General features: G+C 39.5%; 1 protein-coding gene and 1 pseudogene across 1 annotated transcript in view; both read left to right on the top strand.

The window, feature by feature from the left end:
• DYTN (dystrotelin) overlaps nt 1-25,515 on the top strand; it is a 66,873-nt gene that overhangs the window by 8,887 nt on the left and 32,471 nt on the right. The window contains 7 exon segments of the mRNA XM_003820801.3: nt 1,883-2,090; nt 3,511-3,596; nt 4,442-4,542; nt 9,156-9,227; nt 9,482-9,645; nt 14,485-14,596; nt 16,037-16,185. Of these exon segments, the coding sequence (XP_003820849.3) occupies nt 1,883-2,090; nt 3,511-3,596; nt 4,442-4,542; nt 9,156-9,227; nt 9,482-9,645; nt 14,485-14,596; nt 16,037-16,185 (892 nt within the window).
• LOC103786474 (vacuolar protein sorting-associated protein 26C-like) lies at nt 21,590-22,932 on the top strand (annotated as a pseudogene).

Genomic DNA, 25,515 nt, shown 5'->3' with positions numbered 1-25,515 from the left:
CCTCTGCCTCCCAGGCTCAAGCCAGCCTTCCACCTCAACCTCCCGAGTAGCTGGGACCACAGGCGTGAGCCACCACACCCTGCCAATTTTTTGTATTTTTAGTAGAGACAGGGTTTCGCCATGTTGCCCGGGCTGGTCTTGAACTCCTGAGCTCAACTGATCTGCCCACAGTGGCCTCCCAAAGTGCTGGGATTACAGGCATCAGCCACCACGCCTGGCCTTATACTGTGTTTCTGTATTAGGTTTCTTTGAAGAAGAAATTTTTGGTTTTAAAAACAGTTTTATGTAGATTACTGCTCTAGATAAAGAAACTCACTTATAACTATTATTTATTATTCCAGGAACAAACAAAAAGCTAAAAATTTACCCCCAATTATGCATTTTCCTGGAGAATTTCTCCCATTAGAGAAAGTTAGCAGCAATTGTTCACATGTCCCAGTCATGAATGCCTGAGTATGTTCTGTAGTGTAATTTGTGGATGCACAGTTTTCAACTTTTTGTTATCTCTGGCATCAGAAACAGTGAATATAAATAACACTCATGGGAAATATTAACAATACACAAAATCAGTGGTTGAAAAATGTTACCTAGAAAAGATATCCAAACAAAAATTTAAAAACAGAAAATCCCAAACACTGAGATAAAGCATAACATGAGCTCCAAATAGGAAGATCTGGGACACATCGCTGTATAAATCTTGTGGTGAGATTAATGGACACCACTATTATCTGGTTTGGTGTAATATAGAACTCTCAGCAGGAGATGAAATCGGCCTGTGTTCAGAATGCCTGGCTGAGGTGACAGGTTTTAATGATAAAAGAGTTTACAGCCTTCACCACCTGCAGCCAGGTTTTTATTTAAGTCACATTCTGAAACTTGTTCCTCTGTTCCTTAGACTCTCCTCTTAAAAGCAATATCAGAGAACAAATAAAAATTTTTATTATACTTGCTAGATTTCTTATCTGAGGTTGATTTACAAAGTAGAGAGAAACCCAGGGTTTTATGGTTTCACAGGCTGAAGCGTTTTAAATGCCAGGAGCTCTTGGCGCTCTTGATATCCCCACCTCTCAGATGGTGCAAGCGGCTGTTTATTAATTTTGTCTGTCATCCTCTCTCTGCAAGAAGCTATGGGGTTAGCTCTATTACATTCTTGTTTCTATTCATTGCCTTGTAAAAATTTTAGGAGAAGGTGGTTAAAAAATATTCAGTATAAGAAATAAACCATTATTTTTTGTAAGCAGCTGTAGTTTTATTAAGTGCCTTCTCTAGATAATAATACTGATGGAACCAAGATTGTTAACAGTGGTATTACTGAGTTGCAGAATTCTCAGACTCTTTAGCCTAAAGATCTTTATAGAAGAGTAACTGCTCTTTTATGAAGATCACTGTTTTGTATTTAACTATGGCAATTGCTTTTCAACACACCATATTGCTTCTGAAGCTGGGCTGCAGACAAGAAAAACTATATTTGAACAGGAAAGGTAAATTTATTCAATCCACTTAATGAAGAGTATAAAAATGTTTTCCCCAACTTTTTACCACAGTGTCATAACTTTCTTGGAAAGCGTATTTTTCGTTTCTCACTTCCCTTTTTAACTTCTTTCTATAAAACAACATCCTAGAAACTGTACTGGTAATAATGTTACAACTATGCTTTACTAACAGATGCACCTTTCCAAAATCAAATGAATCGCTAGAATAGTAACGCCTGAATTATACACAAGGAATATATGTCCAAATAGTAGTCATATTTCATTCCCCTTAAAAGAAAATAGCGACCATAAAAAGTCTTAATTATAAAACACCAAATGACATTTGCTTTATTTGAAGCCTTTTGTTCCCATCAGAAAATAAGGCTCAATTCTTCATTTGCTTCCTACAGTGGACTTGATTGACAGCTCCCTGATTCAGCAGGTCCTACTGCGTCCAAGTTTCTGGGAAGCTCGCAAGCGCTCCCTTTCTGTGCAGCAACTTTCTCAGGCACTCCAAGAGCTGTTTCAGAAGGCCAGGGAGAAAAACCCAGGACAAGTGCATCCCAGAGCTCTGGAACTCACTCTGAGCCTTCTCACGACAATGTACAACAGATGAGGGTGTGGACGTCGCGCTGTGACCTCAAAGGCAATGTTTAGTTTCCAGTGGTCATTTACCATTTGGTGCTGGCTAATATTTGCTTGAGGTTTGGTATATAAGAAGTCTTCTTTGTTTGTTTTTCACAAATTTATTCCTCAGGAGTAGAACAAAGGAGTAAATGCCCATCGGAGTAAATGCCCATCGGCTTTAGGAATATAAATGACCCATGGATAGCAAAAAGAGGGAGAGAATTCCACATTATTTTTTCCTTCAGACAAATTCATTCCTACTCTAGAGAAGCATACACACCTTTTGCTAGGGCGTTTACACTTCCATATATACATGTGAAAAGCAACACTTAGTTCTTGCTACTGCTAGCTTCTTTGCTGATTTCTTTGTAAACCATTATCAATTTTTTTTTTTTTTAGCTAGAATAAGGTTGAAAATCCTGTGCATGGATGGGTAACCTATAAACCAGTGTAGACCATGTCAAAGGGCTGATTGCATATGCTCTGAAGTCAATAGTTCTGCTAGTGTGTGGTAGGGGTGCGTGTGTTTTTTGAGCTGTAAGATTTCAATTCCTCTGCCCCCTCCTCGATTTGGTTTACCTTATGTATCATTGACTCAGTAGACTTCATCCTTTAGAATAAACTTTTCAAAAATCATAGTGAATTCAAAACATTTGGAAAGTAGACGAAAAAAGTAAAGAAGAAGAAATACATTATTACCCATCAGCCTGCCTCCCAGAGGCAAGCACTGTTTTAACCACTGGGCAAATTCCTTACGGTTATTTTCTCTTCTAGTTTTTTTTTCTTTTAATTTTTTTTTAACTGCCCAAACAATATATACATACATTCTCAAGTTATTTTTTCATTTCAGCTTCCTTAAACATTAAGCTTTTGACTGTCATTTCTATTATCTGTGCCTGTCTCTAACAATTCCCCTGCCTTCGATAAATTGTTTAGTACGTTTGTAAACTAGACAGCAAGTGGGCAAGGATGATTAGGCTCTGAGTGAGGGCCTGTGAACTAGATTTTTTTTTTCTTTGCATAAATATTTGTTGCTGTGCCTGCCTTTTGGTCCTTCCTTATCTCTGTTGCTTGGTTTCCAGGCAACTGAGGCCCGAGGAAGTGATGCTACCTGCTCCATGAAAACGGGGTTTATCCCTGCATCCCTGATGCCTGGTACAGTGCTTAGCACAGAGGAGGCATCCAATACATATTTTGGAGTGAATGCAGGAACAAATAAATGACTGGTGAAATATGTTAATTCAATGCTATGTTCTGCTAAATTCTAGGTATAGGATAAGAGGCCACAAAAAGTTGGAACTTATAGCACCATGTCAGAAATGCCCATTAATAGTTATGGTTTTTATCATCTATGACACCAAAGGTAACCCTGGCCTTCCCATTCTTGTCTCTGTATTTTGTTACTGTGCAGCAAAGGAACAGGTTTTCTCCAGCTTATGCCTGCGGCCGCTGCCCTAATAACCCTCTCAGGAGACAGCCCTCTTACAAAATACAGAGGTAACATGCGGAGGACTATGGGTGTCCTAAAGTGCAGTGAGCCCCAAATCCCCAACCTGTTATCCTATATCCCTGCCACAAGGCCTTCTTCAGCATGTACTCAGCATGACTTATGTGTTTATTGAATAAAAATATTTACTATTTGAGGAATTTGGAATTTTTCAAAATTTACACTTCCTAATTACTTGTTTCTTGGTTGTTCTTGATATTTGTTTGTTTAGGGATTACCTAGACACCCATAATTATTATTGGTTTGAAGCCTGGGAGGATCCTCACATTTCTGTTTACCAACCTCATGATCTTCATCCTAGATGCACTGAATGATCAAGGCGTTGAAATGTGAATGGGTTTCCGTTAGTTATCAAATTACGGTTATTACAAAAATCATAGTGACCGGCCGTGGTGGCTCATGCCTGTAATCCCAGCACTTTGGGAGGTCGAGGCAGGCGGATCACCTGAGGTTGGGAGTTCGAGACCAGCCTGACCAACATGGAGAAACTCTGTCTCTACTAAAAATACAAAAAATTAGCCAGGTGTGGTGGCACATGCCCGTAATCCCAGCTACTCTGGAGGCTGAGGCAAGAGAATCGCTTGAATCCGGGAGGTGGAGGTTGCAGTGAGCCAAGATTGTGCCATTGCACTCTAACCTGGGGAACAGGAGCAAAACCCCATTTAAAAACAAAATAGTTTTGGAGGCCTTCAAAATAGCGAGCCAATAATCAAGAACATAACTTTCCCTTCTCTTTCCTTTCTTAGCCACAAAGAGACTGTTACTTCAAAGCAAGTACTCTTCAAAGATACATTGCAAGTATTCAATTTAAAGATTGTTCCTCCTACATGTCTAGCTCTTTTTCAACTCTATGCAGAAAATAGCAGGGGAGGCTATGATTCTGGGCCACGCATGACTCGAAGGGTTTTGAGAAAACTACTAACAGATCTACAGTAGGTAAATTCCTAATACTTAAGAACTGTACATTTGTTTCAGTTAATTAGCCACATTTATTATTAAAGAATCTGATGTCTCCAGTGTCAAGTCTATCTTTATATATAACTCCATGCAAGCTCTCTCCTCCATAGCCATTGCTGTTACTTGAATATAACTTAACTTATACTCATAAGGTTATGAGTAGAAGGTTATGAATTATACTCATACTCATGAGGCTAAAGCTAATGTTGTCTACAGATAAGAATTATTTGCATTGCTTTAAGTTTGCTACAAGTTAACTTTACTCTCTCTAGAGTTGTAAAATAGCTTAGCAAAGACAATGATGTATCTGTCTATAGGTACAGATAATCACCACTGAAAACATATTCAATAGTCTCTTTTGCTTATGCCAAAGTATTTAATTTTTCCTTACACCCCATACCTTTTTCACTCCTACATATTAAAATTTGTGCCTGACATGCACCAAGTTCTCCATGCCTGACTTCTGCATTTCTATCTACCCACAAGGCCATTGCCTATCCTTTCACTTAACAAACTACTCCTCTTTCAATATCTCTCAATTATTTGTCACCTCCTTGCTCAAAGCTTCTTTGACTCCCTATGCATAACTTTGTTGCAGCACTTGTCAAATTATGGTAGATGATGCTTCCCCACTGGACTGTTTCATTTTTATATCTCCAGTGACTTGAACAGTGCCTGATACTAAAAGACATCAAAAAAATGCTTAAAGAACGCATAGATGGAGTGCCATGTCGAGTACTCAAAATTATTTCCACCATTTCCTGTGGTTTAAGAATGTGTACATTTGATTTGGTTTTTATTCTTACTAGGCAAGGGAATTTAACCTCCTTAAAGATGTTTTTTAAATGTTAAAATGATGTAAATTGATGTAACCAAGCAAGAAGTTCTGCAAAAGGATTAAACAGGCTCTGGATTGTCTTGCGTGTGGGTGCTGTTGTCCTGTTGTACCCTTACCCTTGTTTTGAAGGATGTCTCCATTCTTCCAGCTCCTACAAAATCCCCATGCTAGATATTCTGGACTGTAATGACTTAGGAACTTTCTGTCACTTTTCTCTTGGTTCTGGACCAAGGATTCTGAACTGAGGATAGCCATGCATGATGGGAGCAAGGGCGGGATAAGGAGGAAGATAATAAAAATCTCTAGGACAGGGAGTATGGATTGGAAAAACCTATTCAAAATTATCTTTGCTTTGAGTTGGTTTTAATATTAATATTTTGTGTTCATGATGATGACAATAATTAATATTTAACTTAAATTCCAAACATCATTTATATATTTCTTAAATGGAGCAATGATTTTTTTTTTATTTATAAGGTTAGAATATCAGGCATAGATACTTCTGAGCTGCCCTGGTAGTTGCAGCAGCCACATAGATCCCACCATCAAATGTTCTACTGACTCTAAGGCATTTCTCAGGGAGCCATCATAAGTTGCAGGCTCACTTCCACCCATCCCATATCACAAGACTCGAGCAGGTGGGGGCCTGGGAGGGCTGGACAGTCTGTCCGCCCATTTGTGCAATCAGACTGGTGAGACTGGAGTGCTTAGAAGCGGATGTGATGAAAGGGGATGAGCTGAGGGACATTTTCCTTCTAGAGAACTCTTTGTGCTCTCCTGACTACTTGGTCCAACAGGCTCTAAAAATCTGCCCTTGTTTCAGGCTCAAATGAGGTCGATGAGCTGCTGAACTAGAAGCTCCCTCAGCACTCCGCCCCTACCCACACCCCAGGCATTAGTATGCTCCTGAGAAGGTCTTCGGAAGCTGGAGATTTGCACAGAAATTATCATCCCATTGACTGCTATTACAGACTCAGAAATGGATTCTCAGAGAAAATTCCAGGCCCCACCACATGATTCAAATCCCCGCCTAAGCATCATAATTATCGTTTCAAGTGGTGTCTGCCTGTGCCGGTGTGCCATCTAGCCATGTTTAATTCTTCCTAGAACACCTGCAAGAAATTAGTCACTTGGGCCATTCATCTGCAAAATCTTTATGCACATCCTCATAGGCAAAAATGTAGGTTGAAAACCCACTAGAGAAGTGAATTGTCTTTGTACTAGTGTTAGAATCACAGAGCTGATGAGAGTCATCCTATGTTATCCACCCACCTTATTTTACAAATGAAGTAAAACTCCTTTCCCAGGGCTCAAGGACATCAGAGGAGGGTGAATGTTGGATCAACAACACAGTCTAAATAAGTGGTCCAGTTAGTTCATCAGCACTCACAAGCCAAACGATGGGTAATGAGTTATGCTTTCAGATAAAGGCTAAATAACATAGGCAGTAGTTACTTACATTCGACTGGCAACAGGATTATTATCAATTTAAAGTACAAGCCATCTTGTCACTATTACACAAATGTTTGTTGACTTCTGCCTGGCTAATTGTCAGCAAAGAGGTTCTGAGTGCCACTTTCCTGATTAGAAGAACGTTTATTCGAGTTGATGGACTCAGCAGGAGGGTCTCTGAGATTACTTCTGAGCTTGCAGGCAATGCCTGCTGACAGCCTGTGCTGTAGAAGACATCAGATGTGAAATTAGGACCCGTGACCAAATGGGAATAAATGGAGGTGACAGGTACATGTATCTGTGCATATAGATGATGTCAGAGCCAAGTCCCTGGCCATCTTGGCAGTCACAAAAGGTTCTTAGTGCCTTAATTGAACGCCTTATGGTGACTGTGGCTGAAAGTTGGAAACCACTGAGTGTGGTGGCACAGACTGAGCCGTTGAAATATATGTAAGGTCGGGCTGTGATAAAGCTTCATGGAAACTCCTCAAGAAAGAGTAAGAGTCCTGGAGTGAGACCCCAATTCTGCTGCTAACTTGCTTTTTTGACCTTGAGCAAAATATCAAATCTCAATTACTCTTGGCTTTATTTTTTGAAAACTATTAATTGATAATCAGAAACTGTATATATTCAAGGTGTACAACATGATTTTTTGAGATAGATATACACTGCATAAAGATTACCACAATCAAATTAATTAACCCATCTGTCACCTCCATCATTGCCATCTCATGGTGTTGGGGGGTTTGAGGATACTTCAAACCTGCTCTTGTTTCAATTCTCAAGTAAACAATACAGTAGTATTACTAGTGGCCTTGCTGCAATTAGATCCCCAGAATTTATTAATCTTATAACTGAAAGTTTCTACCCTTTAATCAACATCTTCTCATTTATCCCTGTCCTCAGCCCCTGGCATCCACTATTCTTCTGTTTCTATTAATTCAATGTTTTTAGATTCCACATGTAAGTGCAATTATGCGGTATTTGTCTTTCTGTGCCTGGCTTATTTCATTTAGCGTATTGTCCTCTAGGTTCATTCATGTTGTCGCAAATGACAGGATTCCCTTCTTTCCTAAGGCTGAGTACTATTCTGTTGTATATTACATATCACATTTTTTATTCATCTGTCAATGGACACTTAGCTCGTTCCAGAAACTTGGCTATTATGAAGAGTTCTACAGTGAACATGGGAGTGCCGATGTCTCTTTGACAAACTGATTTCCTTTCCTTTCATCCCTTGCTTGTTTAAACAAGGGTAGTAATTACCATCCTACCTCAAAAATTGGCATTTCTTAAAATGATGTGATATGAAAGTGTTTGGAAAGGTTTTTCTCAAAGCCACTCTAGGCTTGTCCAAAGGTAGTGAGTTATCTCAGTAGATTGTTTAGTCAGTTACAGATTGAACTTCTTGATCTACTCTTTCCCGCTTCTCACTACTGCACTTGAATAGTCTTAAAAATATGTATATATACAATAGCAAGGACTTGGAACAAACCCAAATGCCCATCAGTGATAGACTAGATAAAGAAAATGTGGCACATATACACCATGGAATACTATGCAGCCATAAAAAACAATGAGTTCATGTCCTTTGCAGGTACATGGATGAAGCTGGAAACCATCATTCTCAGCAAACTAACACAGTAACAGAAAACCAAACACTGCATGTTCTCACTCATAAGTGGTAGTTGAACAATGAGAACACATGGACACAGGGAGGGGAACATCATACACTGGGTCCTGTCAGAGGGTGGAGTAAAGGGAAGGGAGAGCATTAGGACAAATACCTAATGCACGCAGGGCTTAAAACCTAGATGAGAGGTTGGTAAGTGCAGCAAACCACCATGGCACATGTATATCTATGTAACAAACCTGCACGTTCTGCACATGTATCCCAGAACTTAAAGTAAAAAAAAAGTATATATATTTTAAAACTCTAAACTTTAAGACAGTGTTATTGTGATCTTCATTTCATAGGTGAACAAAGGCAAAGAAAGGATAAAATAATTTGGAATCACAAGAAAATAAAACAGAAGGAAGCAATTTATCACCCCATTGGCAGACTTCCTTCCCTTCCCCTCCTCCCTCCTCTCCTTCCCACTTGCTTATTCATTGTCTTAACCCAAACATTGCACAAAACCCACGCATTGCTTTGTTCTCTTGGATTGAGACAGTTCACCTGGTCTCAGATACCAAATACTTGTGACTACACAGCCATGGGCACCAGCTCTCAGCCCTGCTGCTCCCGGAGACGACATATTTCTCCACTTTCTAACAGCTAAGATGAGGTTGTCTCTTGCAGATCCCAAATGTCGTGGGAGAGAGTCGTGCTCTGTGCCCTGTGGAAAGTGCCACCCGCAGCTGTTTCCAAGGGGTGAGTGCCTTGCAAATGTCCCTGGAGTTGGGGACAGACACGGTGTATTGGGACAGTTTGCTGACTGATTTACATTACAGACCTATTATTACTCCACATAGCATCTCAGATAACTGAATTTAGGAGGTAGTCTCACCTCCAGCTTTTCCTATGATAAACTTCTTCAGCAGAGCTGACAGAATTAGAGTCAGAAAAGAAAATGAAAATATCAAGTCGTGCTTAAAAACACATCTTAGGGTGCCATTGTTTTTCAGGTGTTGAGCCCAGCAATCAAAGAAGAAAAATTCCTGTCTTGGGTCCAATCTGAGCCCCCCATCCTCCTGTGGCTCCCGACCTGCCACCAGTTATCAGCTGCTGAAAGGGTCACTCACCCTGCTCGGTGCACTGTCTGCAGGACTTTCCCAATCACGGGACTCAGGTACAGTCATCAGCAGCACTTCTTGGATTATTGTTCTCCATATGGTTCTACAGTTGGAGCTGCATCCCTTCAGATTCTTTTTGGGGTCCTCCTTACACATCTGAAATTCAGTTGACTTTTTTGGCTCAATGATTTCCTGGCAAGAGGCATCCTGTTTGATAACAAATTGTCTTTTATCTTCTATAATGGATGAAATATTAAATTCTTCCACTGACGCATAATGTGACTAATAGACATTTTTCTTCCTCTAAGGGGAATACATTTTGTCTTTGTTTTGTTTTGTTTTGTTTTTAGAGACAGGGTCTCTGTCACCCAGGCTGGAGTGCACTGGCACTATCATAGCTCACTGCAGCTTCAAACCCCTAAGCTGAAGTCATCCTTGCAGCTCAGCCTCCTGGGTAGCTGGGAGTACAGGCACATGCCACCATGCCCTGCTAATTTTCTATTTTTTGTAGAGATGGGATCTTTTTGTGTTGCCCACACTGGTCTCCAACTCCTGATCTTAAGTGATCCTCCTTCCTCAGCCTCCCAAAGCATTGAGTTACAAGTGTGAGCCACTGCATTTGGCCTGTCTTTTGTTCCAAAGAAACCTTTTAAATTTCGGAGCCATCCATCATCATCATGATCCTAACAACACTACTTTTGTTAAGTGTTAGACAAATGCCAAGCTGAGCAGTTCACATGGGTCATTTCATTTAAAATGTGTTGTAAGCCTATACAAAGGGTTGTATTCTTATCCCCTATTTGCAGAGAAGTTAAATAACCTACATGATTAGCAAGCCGCAGAGGCTGGCATCCTAAATCCGGAGTCCCTGCTTTGCAGCCATGATGCTCTGCTGCCTCCCTGTGCAGACAACTGCAAATGAGCCTCAGACTCACAGAGATCATCAGCATTCATGAGAACAACTCAGGCCTGATCTTCTCTCCACCTGGAGCAAAAAGCAGATTTGAGAGCTAGATTTGGAGGTGGGAGATTCAAATATTTCCATAGCTTTGAGGCTAACAGTCAAAATCCCATCCTAGAGAAAGAGTGTTATAGGTTTCCCACAAATAAAACCATAGGGAAGTAAAATTGGAGTTATCATTAAAGCTTGGGAGAAGAGAAAGAAACCACCAGGTGTAGGCCAGGCATGGAAGATGCCATTATTCACGATGAGTGAACAGGGGCTGGGGATGTGGGAAGACTAAAGCTCTGGGACATCAGGTAGCTAAAAACAAGGCAAAACTGAGGGTTCCCGGAAGAAGAAGGGGACAAGAGGCCTCAGGACTCAGCTCCTGCTCACTTTGTTCCCCTTCCCTTCCCATGCTTCCTGACCCTAGCTAACCCAGAACTGAAATTGCTCCCCATGGAGGTAAAATAGGTCTGCTTGGTACACCGAAAAACTGGAGATTCGGTTTTAATTTTGCTGAGAAAATGAATTGGGTTTGCAGAGATTTTGCAAGACACAGTGAAACTTCATTCATGAAAATTCTGCAAGGAACTGAACTTTAAACAATAAAACATATAAATGAACAGGACTGTTGGAAACCAAGCAAGCAGGAACAAAGAAATCTTCATACTACAATGAAAAATAAATTATTTATATTGGACAATGGGGAAATCTGAATATGATTTGCCATGTTATGAGTACATTATAATCATTTAACCAATAAGCAAGTATTAGTTAAGGAGTTACTGCAAGTCCTGCCCTAGGTCGAGTACAGGATTAACTTTGTAATTATATAAAACACAACTTTTACATTGAAATATTTTTTCAAAATTATTATGTATAACATAAAGCAGATACTATTTCTATTCTATAGATGACAAAAATTGAGCCTCAAAGAGTTTGAGTGACTTACTTAAGTCGCCCCTAAAAATGGCAAAGGCAGAGGCCGAGAAATGCTACCCTTCAAATATTTGTTGAGAATGAGAACAGAATTTCTTTAAAATGCCCCCATGTAAACCATCTTTCCCCTTATGCATCCAAGGCAATAAACAGGTGTCCTATATACAAAGAGCTAGGAGACCTAGGCAAGGTGTTTAACCTCTCTAGACCTCAGTTTGGGGTTTTTGTTTTTTGGTTTGTTTTGTTTTTAGTAAAATTCAGCAGGGTAGATCAAATGTCTGAGACTTCCTTAGCTCTAAACTTAGGATTCTATTAAAAATTGCCTGGATATATTATAATCCTAACTTTAAGCTTATGTTTTGGGATCTCAAAAAACTCAACCAGTAGCTTTGGTTTTTTGGGAGATGAAGAAAGCCATGTTAGAGGGCATGCATTTGCAGATCTGCAGGTAGCAGGAAGAGGACAAAGATTTGGCCTTCTAAAGAAAGAGAAGGTGCAAAGACCATAGAGTGGCCTTAATCCAAGATAAAAATTCTAGAAGGACATGTCAGCATTTTTGCTCTGTGATAGCCATGGAAGGTTGAAATGAAATTGGGAGAAAACCTGGGTTCTATACTGGTAAAAACATCAACAACAGGCCAATCTCATTACCCACACAATAACCATTCTCATATACCTGCAGGTAGTTTCAGAGCACGGAGGAACAAATTTAAGGATAGAGCAGCATATTATCCTAGATAAGTTAATCACAGCCATCTAGTTAATGCTTGATAAAGCAGCCATCATGGATGACTCATCAAATAATCCTTATAAAAATAGTTTATTATGTTGTACACTTCATTGAAAAAGTAAATGTCTTCCCATTTATGTATGTTGAACAACCTTTAAAGTTTTCTAAAAATTTTGCAAGGCCAGGAGGATAGGGTTTACTAGCTCCATTTTTCCTTAGTTGAAGAAACTAAGTCATTTATCCAACTTCATTCAACTAATGTTCATTGAAAAACCTACCATGTACCAGGCATTCTCCTAAACTTAAGTGAGCTTAAGTTTTCAATTCAACTATTAGTACTACTATAAGTAGTAATGGTGGTATGTGAATTCAAACTCAAGCCTCCTGCCTTGAGCAGTGGTGGTCTATTGTAGGATGGTGTGGTCTATTCTAGTGGTTAAAATGGCAGGCCATCAGTTCAGATAGTAACCTGGGACTCAAAATCTTCTACTGCTTACTAAGTAGTTGTGTAACTTTGTGCAAGTTACTTAAACTCTCTTTAATTCAGTTTCCTCATCTGCAAAATGAGGGTAATCGTATGAATACCTGAAAGAATTTCCATGGGGATTAACTGGGTCAACACATGTACACTGCCTGCACATAGAACATGCACAAAAATGCTAGCTGCTATTATATCATCCCACATTATTTATTAATATCCTGCCATGGGAGTCAGGGTTGGAAGTACAGCAGTAAACAAGGGTAGCTGAGGGGCGATCTCAAGGTATTTACATTCTCCTGTTCTGCCTCTAAATGACTTTGATCAGACCATCAGACCTTCTGCCATCTGGCCTCAGAAGCTTTCCAAAGTTTTTTCCTGCTGTTATTCAGGGCAGTTAGCAGGTCTGATAGATTTAATGTCCTTTAAACCCTTCTTACTCATCCCAATCTTCGTTACCTTATTCCTCCTCTTCTTTCTACTTGGGATTTCCTTTGCTTTAATCTCCAGCCCAGCCTTCCATGTATAGCATGAGCCTCACTTTCCAGACCACACCAGCCCATAGGGCTCTCCCTCTGCCTCTCTGCTATACCCCTCTTCTCCATGCCTTTCACTTGGCACTTAATCACGCATCACCTAATTCTGGAAGTTATTACTTCAACCTTCCATGTCAAAGTTTTGCCGCAAGATATGAAATTTAAGAGCACTGGAATCTTATCATATTTCTTTTTTGTAACCTTAAGAGAGGGGTTGAAAACCCAAATGCTTAAAAGGCAAGGCAAGTGGTATACATGAAGGAAATAGGACAGGTAGGGACTATAGCTAGCTCAGAACTGTATATCCAGTCTAAAAGGAGTAGCTGCTGCCTGGTTCTCACCAGCTGTCACCATATGAGGACAGAGTTTTATACCACACACACTGCAGTTAGAGAAGAGAATTTACATATGAGGGGAAAAATGTATAGCTCCCTGTTATTTTATAGACAAACAACATGGTCCCACTCAAATATCCTTAAAAGTTACTAACTGATGACTGCTAGGTCTTACTAGCTCCCCACTAACATCACAATAGTTTCCTGAGTATTATGGGACACCCCTCCTAACCAGAGTGTCTCAAGACTCTCTCCTCTCCTTCTGACCACAAAGGGATTTAAGGCTGTCATTTCTCAAAAAGAAAAAATCTCCAATGTTGATGGGTCAAGAAACTTGGCTGTGGTGAGGAATTCCCCTCCTCTACTTTATATCTTTCCTACATACAGACTTCTATAAAATGACGAGTGCTTATTTTTAAATTTGTTATCTATGGCTTAATTTTCCCCAACACCGCTCAGGAATACAGGCCCAATATTATCATACCCTGCAAAAGTTTAAGACAAGCCAAAATTTGATTTTATTGAAATCTATTTTTTAAATTAGCTATTAAATTCAAAGTATTTGAGTGCATTGTGCAGCTGCACAAAACGCGGCTGCAGATTTAAGGGTTTACCCTAAAGGTTGTAGCACACAGCACCCTGCATATAGAAGGCACTTCATATTTTGGGAAATAAATCAGACTTCTATACCATAGCGTATATGGCATTAATATAATGCCATTTGAAAATACTATCATATGAAGATGTATTTGAGTAAACAAATACATTAGAGTCATTTAATAATCCTATACTTTGGTAAACTTTACACTGATTTGGCAGCTCAGACATCTTCTGTATATTTTGGGTTGCTCATTCTCTACCTGGATATTCTTTTTTTTTTTTTTTTCTCATCTACTAGTGACGTAAGCTGTGCTTCTATTTTAACTGGCAGATACCGCTGTCTGAAGTGTCTCAACTTTGACATCTGCCAGATGTGTTTCTTATCTGGTCTTCACAGCAAGTCCCATCAGAAGTCTCATCCTGTCATTGAGCACTGCGTTCAGGTAACATTTAATGTCACATACCAAACTATTCATTAATCAATTCAGTATAAGCTATAGCCATGAAAAAACCTTCCCTCCAGTGAAACCACAGATTCTGCTCCTGTCATACATTGCAATATTTAAGACTAAGCAAGTGGCAAACTCCACCTTGAATATCTCCCAACGTAAGTATGATTTCTTCACATCGTATGTCTCAGTGAAAGTTTTTGGGCACAAGAAAAGGCCAGAGTTCAGTCTGAAGTAATTGATCAGATACTCTGGAATAGAAAATGTCAGTGAAGAGTTACAGGGAGCAGCACTGGAAATGGGTACAGATGGAAAAGAGAAGGGCTCTGATATGGCAAAAATGATGCAGCAAGACTTCTAGTTACTAACATATTTTTGGAGAATTTTTCTTTTTTAACATGTCTTTTCCTGAACCCTAAATTTCAAATATTTCTTCTTTAGGAAAAAAGAAAGATTATTATCTCAATGTTGACTGAAAAAGTATACAACTAAAACTTCACAGCTGCCTTTCAAATTTTTTAAAATTATAAATACCTAGCAAGTGAATTCAGTTCTTTGTAAGAAGAGAAACAGCATAGTACATTTTAGCAAAAAGCTTCTATTTTTTCCCAGAAAGAACATTTTCTTTTCATTACTAAATTCCAGTGAGTAAGTTTCTTCACACAGATGGCAACCTCCTCAAATACCACAATAGCGAAGGATGTTGATTAATTAACTTTGCCAAGGATAGTTTTCCCTCCTTCTCTCCTTTACATGAATGGCCTGCAAAGGTCAAGTGCCTGAATCTTGCCAAATAATTTCCAGTGGGCATTGCCTTACCCAGGTCCTCAGGTTCACAGGCCTAGGATCTACCTTCCTAGTGCTAAAAGTCTTGGATTTGTTGATGTTAGAGTGACACCATGTGGCCACTTTGTTATTACGCTTTAAATTTCAAGTGCTGAAACCCTTGAAATGAGACATCTCATTCCTTCTTTGCATTTGGTAGAGGTTCTTAACTTGGGGTGAATAAATGGATTTCGGGTGAGCCTGTGAGTCCACTGAAATTGTATGCAGAATGGAATGTGTGAGTATTTCGCTGGAAATAAATCCATGAGTTATCATCCGATTCTCAAAGGCATCCACAACCCTAAATGTGAGCAACCACAGGCTTAGTCCCCTTTGATGCCCTCCTCTAGGTGTAGAATGCCAAATGACGGGGTTACTCTAAGGAAGAGGACTTATTGAGGGGGTTTGGGGTGTTTAATTTGGAGACTTATGCTATTTCTATGAGAATGTGAAGAAATTCAGGGACAAGAAGGAGGTAAGATTATTTTTCTGAGGACTTAAGAGAAATAATTCCAAAAACTTTCATGGTGGCCAGTCCATCCAAGTAAGGAAGGAAGACCACACGTAAACTGATCTGACGCTTTTTAAAAATGTTGGCCCTTTCAGCAGATGTCAGCAATGCAGAATACAAAACTTCTCTTCAGGACCTTCAGAAACAACCTTCTTCAGGGGCGCTGTAGGAAGAAAGAAGCAGCGAGAAGGCAGCAGCTGCTGGACCAGGTGAATCCAAAGGGTGTGCCTCACCATGCGCAGGCCAGGTGAGTGGCTGCGAGGATTGGCTGATCCCACAGAGCAGCCACCAAGGGCCCTGGGTGTTATGGTAACCAGCCAGCAATCTTTCTAATGCTGAAGATCCTAGACAAGGCAGGAGGAGGGGTGAGGGTTGGACTTCAGATATTTTTTTCCTCTAAAAAGGGCCTTTAATTTCAAAGTAGAACTAAGAGGCCACAAGACCTTTTGGTGACCCATCCAGATGTTTAGAGTTATTTCTACAAATGAAACCATCAGAAAGACAAAGAAGATTTTTAATATTAGAATATTTGAATAACTTTGTTATATTCCTAGTTTTTGCTGGTTTGCTTTTGGAAGGCTAATTCAGAACTAATACTTTATTTAAAAAAAAAAAAAGGAAAAGAAAGACACTCAGCATACCACCACTCACAGATGAGTGCTGTTCACATTTTAGTGTGAAACAGAGATTAACCAAAACAGGGATTATGCTATAGATACAATTTTTCATTCTTAGTTCCCAAAACATCATTTTTAATGGCCTTACTCTCTTCCTTATAAGAAAATGCCACAGTTCACAAGCAATACATTATTGAACATTTGGCTATTTCCAAATGTTGCCCCCCAAAATTCTAGAGTCAACATTTCTATGCATGCATTTATCTAAATATTTTTATGTTTTTATTAAGGGAAAACTCATTCAATGAAAATCATTGAATAAAAAATTGCGAACTTGGTTAATCCTCGAAATTCAGAATGCCAAATTGTGCTCCAGAGGGGCACAGCCTGCCACTTCCAGTATATGCATCACATACCTGATCACCAACCTAAAGATGACCCTTTAAAAGGTTTTTGTGACCTTCATTTTTGAAGTAGCCACTTCTTTGTAATTTAAAATAGCAGAAGATAAAGGAGAGAAACACTTTTTTTTTTTTTTTTTTTTTTTTTTTTAGAGACAAGATCTCACTCTGTCGCCCAGGCTGGAGTGCAGTGGCACAATCATAGCTGACTGCAACCTTGGATTTTGGGACTTAAGCGATTCTCCCACCTCAGCCTCCCAGGCACATACCACCATGCTCGCTGAATTTTTATATTTGTGTTTTATAGAGATGGGGGTCTCACTATGATACTCACAGGGGTTCTTAAACTCCTGGCCTCAAGTGACTTTCCCACCTCGGCCTCCCAAAGTGTTGAGATTACAGGCACGAGCCACCATGCCCAGCCTCATCACTTTTGAGAAAAAGAAATATTTATTCACTTCCATTTTGCCTACTGGGACTATAAGAATAGATTAGTTTAAATCAGATTGGTATTCATTTGTTAATTTCTTTTATAATTCTCTAATCTTTTCTCAGACATCCAGCAGCAAATCTCCATCTCAATCCCAGACCCCTATTTCTGTGGTCATTTTGTTGCTTTAAAGTTTGTTGTATTTTAAAATATGTTTTTATGGCTCTTTAAAGGATAAAGTACACAATGACCTCACAATTAGATGCTATTATTCCTATGTCACATTTACCTATCAGGTTGTTAATCAATATATGATTAAAGTTAGAGAATTTGGATATCATCTTGATGTATATCTTTAATATTGCACATAGAATTTAAATTTAAAAATAAAAACAAAGATATCAGTTTCCAGTTTATCTTTATTCTTAAAGCCAGCTGTTTTTACCTTTCACTAGGAAAGTAATGATAAAATGTTAATCATCTATATATATTGGATACTTGAGATCTTGCCCAAATTTCTATATTCCCATAGTCACATCACAAAGATCCATATTTTTTTTTTTTTTTAAGATGGAGTCTTGCTGTGATGCTCAGGCTGGAGTGTAGTGGTGCCATCTCGGCTCGCTGCGACCTCTGCCTTCCAGGTTCAAGCAATTCTCCCGCCTCAGCCTCCTGAGCAGCTGGGATTACAGGCACCTGCCACCACACCTGACTAATTTTTGTATTTTTAGTAGAGACGGGGTTTCACCATATTGGCCAGGCTGGTCTTGATCTCCTGACCTCAAGTAATCCGCCCATCTTGGCCTCCCAAAGTGCTGGGATTACAGGTGTGAGCCACCGTACCCGGCCTCCATACTCTTATTTGCATTTCTTTTGGCTACCGAAGTCAGACTGATCTTTTACACATTTTTGACACAAATGTGACAGCACTTCTCACCCACTCATCCCTTCCAAACCCTTATGCCTTCCTTAAATCAAATTCCTCCATCGTTTTCCCATCGTTTTTAGGCTAAAAATGAAAAGTTGTAACATGACTTAGTCTTGGTCCTTTTGGTCCACCATCTTAATCTCTCCAGCTTCATTCCTCCTCCACAGTCTCTGTGTTCCAGCCCTGATTCTGCCTCACATATGACTAAGCCACATCTATCCCACCCTTAAGACTTTATTTTAAAGGATTTGTCATAGTTTGTAACTACACATTTATTTATCTAACTATCTGATTAATGTCTGCCTTCTCATTTGGCTAAAAGCTCCATCAAGGAATCTGATTTCACTCCCTCTTGCAACTCCAGCACCTGGCTCATAAAGTCATACAAACAATTCAATCCATCAGCAAATCTTGTTGGTTGTACCTTCAAAATAGATTTGAACTCCGAGTGAGTCTCATTATTTCTACTGCCACCACCTCAGCGGTCCCTTTCTCCCACATTGTCACATGACCTCCTAACTGGTTCCCCTGCTTCCTCCTCGGTCTCCCCATGGTCCACTCCTGGTGCCACAGGCCCTTTTCAGATTTTGGCCAGATCATGTCACTCCTCTGCACAAACTTTTTTGTGGCCTTCCCTCTTCCAAGAAAGTCACAGTCCTTCCAGTGGCCTTTAGCCTGGCCCTATAAACCCTGTTCCCCACCAGCTCTTGGTCCTCCGCTGCACCTCTCCCTGACTTGTTCTGCTTCAGCCTCACAGCTCTCCTTGCTGCTCCATGAATACACCAGGCATGCTGCCACCTCGGGGGACTGGCAACCCTAGATCACCTCCCTGCGTGGCTTGACTGCTCACCTCCCAAAGACCCGCTGAGGTCTTTGCTCAAATGTAGGCTCATCCTGAAGGCCTTCCCTGACAACCATTTACCATTCAACCACTTTCCTCACTCTGGCACTCCCAGTTATCCTTGCTGGCTCTATTTTTCTTCAAAGCACTTAATCACCCTCTGACATCCTATATCTTACTTATTTATTATTTATTGCTGTGCCCCTCTCTATAATGTAAGCTCTATGAGGGGAGGAATGTCCATTGTTTCCAGTTGTATTGCCAGAATCTATAATAATGTCTGAATATGATAAATCCTCAATAAATATTTGTTGAATGACAGACTGACTGACTGACTGAATGAATAATAAAATGTATAGCGCATGATGGAGGGATTGATGGATGGATAGATAAGGTGAACCATGAGCTCTTTTAGAATGTAGCTGGAAAGAATCAAGGAGCTTTGGAACAAGATAATGAGGTTTGACTGAATCTGGAACAGAGACAGAAGCTTTGCCCTCAACTAACCACGTGTGTGGCCATGAGGAAGTCACTTCACTTTTCTATGACTCAGTTTCTTTACCTGTTAACTGGGATAACCTCTCCTCTCTACTCCCAGAGTAGTATTTCTGGAGGTGAGATGAGGAAAGGGAATTGCAAGGGCTGTACAAAGCCAGGGTTCTCTAAATGTCAATGTGTTGTACTCTGTCCACCCCAAGTACAGTAGAGTTGTTCCCCAAAATAACATTCTTATGTAATAATTTTCAGTGTACCCTAGACTTTGATGAGTTCAGAAATTCTGATTTGTGGCTCATCTAGGAGAAAAGAATGTGGAATATTACTAAATCACAATGTAATAATAGTAAAAACCACATCTTCGATATCTATTATGTTGGCACACTAGCACTGACCATCTTCTAAGAGATTAATGGTTATGGCCAAGTGATAATATTGAATTCGTTCAATGATTCAGCAAACTATCTGCATGGTAATAAGCCTTCTCCCTTTTGATGTGGTTTTATTTCCTTTACATATGATAGTTTGCACTGAGAATACTTTCATTTACAAAACCAGAATTGAAAGTTAGGTGCCAAATATCATCACTCTTATTAAATATTTCAGGAAGTTCTTGAAAACATAGTTAAAAAGAAAATTAAACTGCAGAAAAATAACAGACAGAATTACTTCTCTTTGTAGCTAATTTAATTGTGAATTACTAAGAAACCCCAAGTAACTAGCAAAAATTACTAGAATTAATAGGCTTCAAATGATGGTGGAAAAATAAAATAAACATATACGAAATTCTTCACTCTACTAGCAATAACCAGCTATAAATTTTATAAGAATCTCATTCAAAATACATGTAAAAATTATTTTTAAAAGAAACTACAAAAAAGTTTAACAAAAAAGATACAAGACCCAAATAAAATTACAATATTTTATTGAGTACAGAAAACAAGTCCTGAACAAAAGGAAAAAATGCCAGATTTCTAAATGAGAAGACTAGCATAAGAATGTACCTGCTCCAAAAATTAATAGTTGATTTTTGTTATTTGCAGATTCAATACTTACAAATTTGCCTATTTGCAAAAATTTATTTGTAACCCTAAAATTAACACTCCTGGTGCTTTTTCAGTATTTGCAGACATAAGCAGAGTGGCAAAAAAATTTTGAGTTGCCTGAGGCACATGTTCCCAGCTGAGGTCAAACCAGATAGTGCTCTGTGTTACTGTTTCAGCTCTCATTCTATAAGCAAGTGTCCTTTTCGTGTCTATTTTGTGTCTTGTTTTTTTTTATATTTGTGCTTTTTGTTGGTGATTTTACTTTGGCAAATGGCCCCAAAGCACGGTACTGAATTGCTGTCTAGTGTTCCCAAGCACAGCAAGGCTATGATGTGCCTTGATGAAAAAATACACATGTTAAATAAGCTTCATTCAGGTATGATTTATATTGCTGTTGACCATGAGTTTAATGCTAATGAATCAACAATATATATTTAAAAAGCATCTTTATACAGAAACACATAAAACAAGGTTGTGCATTGATTGGTTGACAAAAATATTGTGGCCAGAGGCTTGCAGGAATCTAACCCTGTATTTTCTCTAGGAACAATGGGTTCAGTATTTCCTAATTCACTGTTCATGGTAGCCTTATAGAGCATAATCTACTGTATTTAAATTTAATGCATTTCCAGATAGAATCACAAGGTTTTCTAAATAGGATAAAATAATTTTGAAGGTATGTTGGAAGAATAGTTGTACAAGAATAGTAAAATAATGAGACTGAAGAATAGTGAGAGACATTAATATCTGAAGAACAGATGTTAATACAACAGATATTAACACTTACTATAAAACTACTATGACCTAATAATATAGTATAAAACGGGAATGAACATGTAGGTCTAAGGATGAGAATACAAAATATAATAATTGATCTAAGCATATATGGGAACCTAATATATGATAAAGGTGATATTTCAATTCATGGAAAAATAATGCATAATTGGCTATCCATCTGAAAGGAAAATTGGCCCTTATTTTGCCCCATATACTAAAATAAATTCCAAATTGATTGAAATTTAAATGTAAAAAGAATTTAAAATAAATATTAGAAAAAAGAACATCTCCTAAGGAAGAGAGAAAAACAAAAAATCATGAAGGAATAGACAGATATATATGATAGCATGTAATTTTAAACATTTTGTTATGGTAAATGATAGTATAAACAAAATTAAAAATAAGCCCTAGACTTAGAAAAATATTTTCAGTAATAAGATAAATGATGCTATTAAAAGGGTCCCTGAAAAATTGATAAGAAAAACTTGATGTGAGGTCAGAAGTGTTGGCTGCTGTGGAGAATTCAAAACAGGGACCTCCCTGGACATCAAGATGGAAGAGCAAATAGTTTCTCATGCTGGAGAAATGCTCTCCAGTGTGGTGGTCGTATCTTGTAAGGATTCAGTCCCACATCAAGTAGTGTCTTTGACAATGGAAGGAATTGCAATCCCCCAGCTCAGTGCCAAAAGTGTGGGCGGGTTTGAAGCTTTTTATAATTCCATTAAACCTATCCAGATTATCAACAGTGCCATAGAAAGGATGAAGCCAGGGAAATTTCCCCATGGCAAAACAAATTTATTTCGCATTTCTTCTGTACGTGAGGGGTAACAAAGTTCTGTGTGAGACTTATTATCAGATATTCAGTATACACTACGCTGTGACATGAGGCAGTCTCTGTTGACCAAGGACTTGACAAAGGCCGGTGAATTTAGCATCCCCTCTGCTCCTCAGGAGGGGAAGTTGACTCCGAGTCCTGTGGACTTCACAGATTACACCAGCAACCTTACAGAATATCAAAGAGAGAGCCTTGCTCCCCAGATTTCTCATTCGAGAACACCCCAACTCAATGAATTGTGTCATCGTGCAGCTGCTTACAGGAGAGCTGGTGGTGAAAAGGCATGGGGCTGCAGCTGGTGCACATGGAGACCTGTGGGTGTGCAAAAAGCTATGCCCATGATGCCACAGAGATTCCTTATATTCAGATGCCCATGGGGACATGTGTAGGGGCCTCTCTGTCCCTATATACATGGTCTTCTCCAGGCTGTTTACCTGCCGTATGCTGAAGACCAACTTCAAAGTGGAATTTGAGGCCACCATCGACATGCGTCTTCATGCTAACCACCTGGTCACAGAGAACTTCCCATTGCAGCTCTGCAGGACTCAGCCCAGGAGGAGGGAAGCACAGAAAACAGGGGTGGCCTTGTGGATATCCTGCTGGTTATCGTTCATGGGGAACTAAAGCCAGCAGTATATACTTGTTTTTGTGATTATTCTGTATCAGAAATGAAATGGACTCCTTAAATTACAATTATTTTCCCTCCTCATTTCCTCGAGGTTTCTACTTCCAAAAGCCACCTTTAATCATATCTTTTCTTTGAAATTCAACAGAATTTCTTAATACTATTTGCAAGATCATTTCACAGAAAACGTTTCATGTGACCTACCTGTTCTTGTACCAAAAAAGGCACAGAAAACCTGTTGTGACAGCCATTGGAGCTGTGCTGGATAAGATCATGGGGGCAAAAGGAAACTTCTCTCTGACTCGCTAATAATGAAAGTAGCTGAGCACTCCCCACAGCAAAGGGTCTGTGGCCAGGTGGCATTGCTTATGAAGTTTGTAGATACCCTCCAAGGAAGAATGCAAAGTGGCATCCACTGGAAATGTGTAGCTTTTTTTTTTCCCGCACTCTATTTCTGTAGTTCTTTTTATAACATTTTTCAATATAACTTCAACATTTTTAGGGAACTGAGAAAAAAGCGTCCCTTGCTCTTCTAGGAGTAAGGGGATTTGGCTGGTGCTGGAGTGTTTCTGAACTCTCAAGAACTGTCATAAGAGCTCATGCTGCCATATTCCGGGAATATATTTAAATGCAAAGTTATGTAAGGGGAAAAAATGAATGTTTGCTCCTTTTGTTATAGGGAGGGTTCTGAATGGCAGGAGACCCGTGCCCAGGGTGGGTTGGTGAAGGCTCCTCTCCCCAGGGTGGTGCCAGGAAAATGTCCTTGACTTGATGAACTTGGCCTGCCCCTCACCCACCTGAGGGACCTGTTTTATCCAGGGTTTTTTGACCTGAAGCCAGTGTTTCCTCAGTCTCCCTTTGTGGTTCAAAGTCAATGATGAGTCTGTTGCAAAACATTTCTTCCTTCAAACCCTATCATTGTTTTCTTGGTCCACAATTAACAGGTTCTCAAAAATAAGCTATGTGACCAGGTAAAGTGGCTCATGCCCATAATCCCAGCACTTTGGGAGGCAGAAATGGGAGGATCGCTTGACCCCAGGAGTTCGAGACCAGCCTGGGCAACATAGAGAGATTCCGTCTCCACAGAAAAAATTAAAAATTATCTGGGCATGGTGGTGCGTGCCTGTGGTTCCCGCTATTCAGGTGGCTGAGATGGGAGGATCGCTTGAGCCCGGTGGGTCGAGGCTACAGTGAGCAGTGATTGCGCTGCTGCACTCACTCCAGCCTGGGTGAAAATGTTTCAAAATAATAAATAAATAAATAAATAAATACATAAGCCATGCTACTTTGCACACTAATTGCCCTTCTTTCATAGTTGCCCTTCTGTGCAGGCCTGGGCAAGGCAGGCTCAGGCTGAAGGCCTCCCAGGCTGTACTTCCATTGTCCTGTAACAGTGTTTGGTGATCTGTAATGCTCCCTACATTACATGCCTTCAATGCTGAGGGTAAACAAACCTGATTTAGGCACTGCTTTATCTTAGGACTTCACCAATTAAACTGATAAAACTTATTATCTGAGTCATTTGTAAGTTGCTTCTTAGAAAATACATTTCTGGTTTATAAATCTTTTATGCTCATATGACATTAATAACTACCTGTATTTGATGATGTGTTCAAACTGAGTAGCAGAAAATAAAGAGGCTATACTTTCTAAGAAAAAAAACTCAAGAAGAAGAAGAAAATGGGGAAGAAGAGGTGGGTGAAGAGGAAAATACAAAAAATATGTAAATAGGCAATCACAGAAGAAGAGTTGCAAATGGCCCTTAGACACCCAAAAAGATGCTCAACCTCTCTATTGGTTAGAAAAAAGGCAAATAGGCCAGGCTTATGCCTGTGATCCCAGAACTTTGGAAGGCTGAAGGTTCTGCCTCTCAAAGTTAAGGAGGATCACTTGAGGCCAGGAATTTGATACCAGCATGGGCAACATAGGGAGACCCCATCTCTACAAATAATTTTAAAATTAGCTGGGTGTGGTGGTGTGCACCTGTGGCCTCAGCTACTTGGGAGGCTGAGGTAGGAGGATCGCTGGAGTCCAGGGGGTCAATGCTGCAGTGAGCCATGATAGTGCCACTGCACTCCAGCCTGGGTGACAGAGCAAGACCCTGTCTCAAAGAGAAAAAAAGAAAAAAGAAAAATGTAACAATGACATATCATCATTTTACTTATTGAAAAGACAAAGATTAAAATGAATGGCAACATCCTTTGCTGGTGAGGAGGGAAGAACATAGATGCTCTTGAAATCTGGTAGAAGTACAAATGGCTACAGAATTTTCAGAAAATACACTGAAAAATATTTATTCAATAAGTTTATTGAATGTTGTTCTAGGAACTTGGGCTACATCAATGAAGAAAAAGAGACAAGGATTTCTGCTCTCGGTGAGCTTGCATCCTAGTGAGGACCAGACAAATGGAAATGGTATATAAAGGAATTATATCATATGTTAAAATATTTAAGTATTAAAGTTTAAAAAAAGGAGAGGCAGGTAAGAAAAATAAAGACTTGGAGAGATGGCAGCAAATTTAAATATGGTGGTTATAGTGGGCCTCAGTGAGAGGTGACATTTGATCAAAGTTTTGAAGGAA

This window comes from Pan paniscus, chromosome 13, assembly GCF_029289425.2.
Source record: "Pan paniscus chromosome 13, NHGRI_mPanPan1-v2.0_pri, whole genome shotgun sequence".
In the NCBI taxonomy this organism is placed as follows: Eukaryota; Metazoa; Chordata; class Mammalia; order Primates; family Hominidae; genus Pan; species Pan paniscus.
Note: the sequence above shows the minus strand (reverse complement) of the source record. Positions and strands in the feature narration are given on the sequence as shown.